The sequence below is a fragment of the Phyllostomus discolor genome, chromosome 7, assembly GCF_004126475.2.
Source record: "Phyllostomus discolor isolate MPI-MPIP mPhyDis1 chromosome 7, mPhyDis1.pri.v3, whole genome shotgun sequence".
NCBI classification, from domain to species: Eukaryota; Metazoa; Chordata; class Mammalia; order Chiroptera; family Phyllostomidae; genus Phyllostomus; species Phyllostomus discolor.
In genome coordinates, this window is record NC_040909.2 from 114,374,107 (window position 1) to 114,380,106 (window position 6,000).

The following is a 6,000-nucleotide window of genomic DNA, read 5'->3' on the forward strand; positions in this document are numbered from 1 at the left end:
GCTCTCTCACTCCCTGCCCTCCCCACTCAGTGGAGGGGGCCGTCAACCTGGCTCAGTTCAATAAGGCCTCTGTGTCTCCCATCCATCCCCGGTCCTCAAAGGTTGTATGCAAAACACCTGGAATCAGATGGAATTAGCTTCACAACTGCCACACTTTCCTTTAGGAAACCAGATTGGTTGTGGGACGTTATGAGTTCTCTGCTTTTAGGGAAAACTAACCCCATCTACATCGCTGCTAGCCCTGGTGCCACTTCGGGCTTGAAAGAGCTGAGTGTCAGACTGATGGCTTAGCACTGACTGTAGGTTGTTAAAGCAAGGGGACAAGGACAAACATGGTGTGCTCTGCATTCATTCATCTCTTTACTCAGCCAAAGTTAAACTGAGAGCCTGCTATGTCTCCGACAGTGCTAGGCAGTGGGGGGAACATGAAGAGGAAATTCTATCTCATGCAGTCAATGAATAAGGCTAAAATTGCATCTATTCAAAATTATTTTAAACATTCCTTAAATTACCCAGAGAGTATTTCCTTAGATCAGGTTCCTTAGAGGCAGAGCCTGCATCAAGGTTCTCATACAAGCGAGTGATTGAAAGAGTCTCAGGTGGAACCCACGAGGAGTGGGGGAAGCTGGGTGGGGCTGAGGGCCAAGCTGTGCAAACACATCGGCCCAGCTGAACAGCTGGAGTAAGGCCTCAGCCTGCTCCCAAGGGAACTCCGCAGCATGAGTGGCCTCCTAGATTTATACCCCCCTCGAGACAAAAGGGCCAGCCTTTTGTGTCCCCTACAATCAGGTATTGGCACTGGGCTGCCTCCAGGAATTAAGATGTAACCTCTTGGGCATCTCTGGCAAAGTCACTCCAATCAGATGAAGACAGTTCTCAGAAGAAGGGTGCTGCTGTGAGCAGTTAGCTACCAAACTCCCAGCAGCTGGGGGATGGAGGCGCCAGCCAAGTAAAGGAAATCTGTGAGGGGTGTCACCAGCAGCTACTACACAGGGCTTGTGTGACATGGGAGAAGCCTGCATGTCATCTGTTGATAAAGACAACAGAGCCATTTCTTTTTCTTCATTGGGGTGACAGCCCACCATTTCTTTGGAGGCACTACAGAGGAAGCAGTTGCCTTATGTTCGGGGGCTGCATTATATTGAAAATCTGCATTTGTAATCAGTAGACTCACAGCCAGCATGGGAGATGCTCATGCCCCGGGAGCTGCTCCTGCAGATCAGAGACTGGGTGTGTTTCCCGGAAGCAGACTCTGAGATCTCACTAGGTGGGGTGTCCACTGAAAGTGCCCTGTCAGCCCCTGTGGGAGGGAGGGCTGGAAGCAGGACACAGCAGATGCAGAAGCTGAGCCACAGTCCAGGCCTGACTACAGCCTTGGCTGACCACACCCCACGCGGAGCTCTAAAGGTAAACGGCCTGACGGAGCGGCCTGCTTTGGGCCAAATAGCCAGGCTTTGTACCCCTGCATTCACACCCCCTCACTGGGCCACCCTGGGAAGGTCAAGGCCCTGGGTGAGGTGGCTCTCTGCAGCTAAAGTCACACGGAAGGGACAGCTGGAGGCTCTTTGCTGACTGCTGGTGGCACATCTCTGTCCAGCGACGATGGGGACAACTCACAGGGCACACCTCAGGCTCACATGAAGCCTGTGGTCATTGGAGTGGAAGGAGCACAGAATCGGCCCTCACTAGTGGAAGCTGTTCCCCCTTGGTGGAGTGTGGGGGAGTTGGGGACATATGACTGAAAATCCCACAGTTTAGTCAATGCTTTAGGATTTAATATGAACCTTGGAATTTTATCCTTGGTGTACCTTCACTTAGGAGTAGATACTCTTTTCCATTTTTTACTTATACTTACTAAGTCTCTTTGTTTTCATTTTTATTTAAAAATGAAATTACAGGGATTGCACTAAGTACCTTATATGCATTATCTTATTTAATCCTTAAATATAATAACATTATGGAGAAAGTACTATTATTATTCCCCACTTTACAGAAGAGGAAACTATAGGTTGGAGAGGTTTGGAAAAATTTGCCCATAGTGTTATATGGTCAGTGTTTAAACCAAATCTGTCTGACGCCAAAGATCAAAAACCCTTAACTACTTTATTGAAACCAACTGTGAAACCTTTCACGTTACACTTTGATGGACCTTAGTTCATTCATTCATTCGTTCATTCATTCATTCATTCATTTGAGAAAGCTTTACTGAGCATGCCTTATGCCAGGCTGTGTGCAAAGCTTGGTGTTTGATATTAGAGATTCAACCGAGAAGCCTGTGAGAAGCAGCACAGGTGCGTGTGTTCTTGTGAGTCATTCTTCCTCCGTGTGTGTGTGTGTGTCCATCCACATGTGTGTAGCAATCTCAAGAGACTGATGCAAATGTGAGGACCTTTGAATACCTTCTGTAACGAATTCACCATGTTAACTTTGTTTAACAGGCTAAAAGAGACGCTAAGCGAATGCCTGCGAAAGAAGTGACCATTAATGTCACGGACAGCATCCGGCAGGCGGACAGAAGTCGAAGAATCACAAAGAACTGCGTCAACTAGCTGAGCGTCTACCTAGAAGGGCAGAGGACGTCTTTGGTACCCCTCACATACTGGGTCCCACCAAGGAGCCCTGAAGAAGTGTGTGCCGCACGTGAGCGCTGCTGAGTGCCTTGAGAGACTGACTGTCTCACCCAGCAGCCAACGGCTGCCCGAGCTGCTGGGACATTCTCAGCCTCTGGTTTTTCACGTAAATGTATGGGCACAGTACTCACATATGGTCATAAACTGAAAAAGAGCAGTTCAGTTTGCCTCTTTGCAACGTCCACAGTTAGGTGTGACTTAGGAGAGCTGAGCTAAAGCCACAGGCCAGTTTACGCGATGCAGAGAAAGCAGCAGCGGTGGATTCCGGGGGTGGAAGAGTCACACGTCAGCTCTGTGCTCTCCTGGCCACCGTGGAACACACCGTTTCAGGCCGGCTGGTTCCTCCATCCTTTCTTTTTTGAATGCCGCCATCACAAAGCTTGCTGTGTTCACTTACAAGCTGGCTCTCACCCAACTTTAAACCCAGATATGTGAGACATCAAGAAGCAGGAAAACTCCCTGTTATTCTTGTTTCCTGAGCTCAGACTAACCCTGCCAACACCCACGGCACACATGTCTTTGGGAGGTCTGTGGGATGCAGTCACATCCATTCCTCCCCCTCCAATGACCCCACCCCATGCTGGCATCCATGTCACCCGCTGAGCCATAAAACCACAGTGGTCGTGGTCAGTGCATCCAGTCAGGGATGCCCCCAGCAGTTCAGCCAGACATTGCATTCTTTATAGCTGTCCAGTTCCCTTTGCTTGTGTTCTTGAGTATTTTCTCTCTCTGGTCAGGTCATGTGCAACTGTTAGTCCAAGAGTGGGCACTGCTCAGGAGAGGGAGAGAAATTCAGAACATGCTGGCTGGTGGCACACATGGCTTCCCTCAACCTCTCTGTGCACGGCTCCAGGATGATGCCATTTTGGCATCTGCAAAGGAATCGCTTTGGAAAGTCAGTGCCTGGCAGATGTGCATTCACACTGACATTAGATTGACATGCACTGTGTTGGGAGTCAGGTAGCTGATGCAGAAAAAAAAATCCCAACCATATGTTTTAATAGAAATAAATTTTTCTAGCATTTCTTTAAACACGGTAAAGTAGAAGTATTTTCCTCTAAAGTAATGTAGCATGGGCTTGGGGAAGGAAGGACTGGAGTTGTACCAAATGATACCAATAAATTCATGTGTAGCTGAAACAGGCAGCCTGGTGGTGTGTGCTTATCCACAGAGTCCAGAGAACTGACAGCAGCAGGTCACAGCCCGGACACTCCGTCTCCTCACCTGCCGACTCCGTTATTCCTCAAACACAAGTAGGGAGTGTCCCTCCCTTCTTTCCTCCCTCCCGCCTTTCCTTCTTTCCTTCCTGCCTTCCTTCTTTCAGTAGATTGTTTATTTGTTCATAAAACATGAAATGCCAACCCTGTGTCAGGCACCACGCGGATGCTGAGAGATTTGGAGTCCGGCTAGTCGCCACTGTGTGTCCTGAATCTGACGGTGGACTGTGTGACGAGGAGACTGACTGCGGCACTGCGCTGTGCATTGCCCTGCGGCGTAATCTCACTTTCATATTCAGGGCAGGTTTCTGCCTTAACTTCTGGGTTTCCTCCTAATCACCGTACAAGGCTTTTACCCTGCACAAAACTACAGTTTTCCCAACCCTCTATCATTTTCTGATTCTTTGAGAAAGGGCTCTTGAGGAACTTTGTCTTGAACTTTTAAATAATAATAAAATAAGAACAAAACCTATACTCCTATGTCCCCGCTGGCATTACTTAGCAGGAGCTCCCAACTGCCAAAGCTTAGCATTGCTCCTGCAAGGTCAAGGGCTCATTCTCCCAGGGCACGTGCGTGTGTTTTTGTGTCGGGTGGTTCCTTCACTGGTCACTGCTGTCAGCCGCAGGCCAAGCCTCGTTTCTCTGTACAGCTTTGTTTTCCATCACTTAGCTGCTGCATGTTGTTCAGAATTTATCGACTTAAAAGGGTGTCTCTGTTTCATTGGGTTGGCCAAAAAGTCTGTATGGTTTTTTCCGTAAAACAAAAGACACATTTTTTCATTTTCACCAATAACTGTATTGATCTGGATATTTTGAGCATGTTGGCTATCTTCTGTGTGGTCTCATGTTAAGTGTTCTCAATTAATGTCTCAGTTTGATGGCTGTCAACTTCCGCTGGTCACCCGACCATGGAGCATCGCTCAGCAAGACATCTCCAGCGCGAAACTTCACAAACTGCTTTTGACTTGATAGATCCGTCACAGCACCTTCTCCATGCCCTGCACAAATCTTTCTTTGCATTTCAATTGCATGTCTACCTTTCTTGAAATAATAAAGCATAACATGCCAAAAATGTTACGTGTTTTCTTCCGTCTTCAATATTAAAATGGCATGCGGAAATGAACCAGCTTTGATTTTTTGTACATGCACACTAATATGGCAGCTGTCATAATACAATCTAACAAAATCGCTTTTGAATAAAATTAAAGACAACTAAGTGCTACTGGAGCCATCTTGGGGAAAACCAAACGACCTTTTTGGCCACCCCAATACACAGAAACAGGTTCTCACTTCTGGGGGAGAAGGGAATAAAGGACATATGTGGCCTGCACCTCTGCAGAACCTGGATTTCACCGAGACAGTGACCAGAAGCTAAACAATGTTACCCGAAATTTATCTGGCAAATTTTCATGTGTATGTGATATAGGACTTAATTCTTACTTATTAGCATAACACTTTCTATTGCAAAGTTTATGTCAATAAAGTTCTCAATTTCAAACATACAGGCAATTACAATGAATCTTTACTAGGGCCTTAAATTTATATGTAGAACTGCTTAGATTTTTTTCTCTTTTAAGCAAAGATCTTTTACATAAGTGGTGCTATGCATTCTCCAAAAAGTTTCATCAAATAAGGAGAACCCTATTAGCATCAAGTTATAGTCATAAAAGTATTATGTTTGTAGTCCACTCAACCCGCAAGTGAGGGAACTGCAATTCAAGCGAGAGAACTTGGTCTGCAAATCCAGTGCTTTTCCCACAATGTCACATGGTACCTTTCCCAGCAAGAAGGCCTAGCATGGCTGGGAGACGCAGTCACTCAGAGGGGGATTGTCCTGGAGCCAGAGACAACACTGAGCCCAAGTCTAAGAAGGTGGTGGCCATAACTAGAAAGGGCCAGTGAGCTCTTGGGGGTTTGGGTGTGGCTCATTCCCCCAGAGGGATGACTCTGACCTGTGACAGGGCACCTTTGGTGAAGGTCAGAAAGAAGAAAGACTTCTACACAATTCAGAGGAGATTGAAATTGCACCCCTCAGAAATGCTGCTAAGGCCTAAAGGCGAAGGGAGCCATGGCAGCCAGGGCCTCCCCACTCTGCCAGCACCCCAAGCACTTCTTGGATGTGCAGGGGAAGGACTATATCTTCACCCTTTTCC

The 6,000-nt window shown here is 47.1% G+C and overlaps 1 protein-coding gene across 2 annotated transcripts in view; it reads left to right on the plus strand.

The window, feature by feature from the left end:
* Positions 1 to 3,766, plus strand: part of BAALC (BAALC binder of MAP3K1 and KLF4) — a 78,552-nt gene extending 74,786 nt beyond the window's left edge. Inside the window, exon 2 of one of the 2 annotated variants that reach the window (XM_036031333.1) lies at positions 2,439 to 3,619. In XM_036031333.1, the coding sequence (XP_035887226.1) occupies positions 2,439 to 2,443 (5 nt within the window). In that variant the 3' untranslated portion in view covers positions 2,444 to 3,619. Of the gene's footprint in view, positions 1 to 2,438 lie in introns of both variants that reach the window. The other variant, XM_028533958.2, reaches the window with a different exon arrangement.
* Positions 3,767 to 6,000: the final 2,234 nt, after the last annotated feature.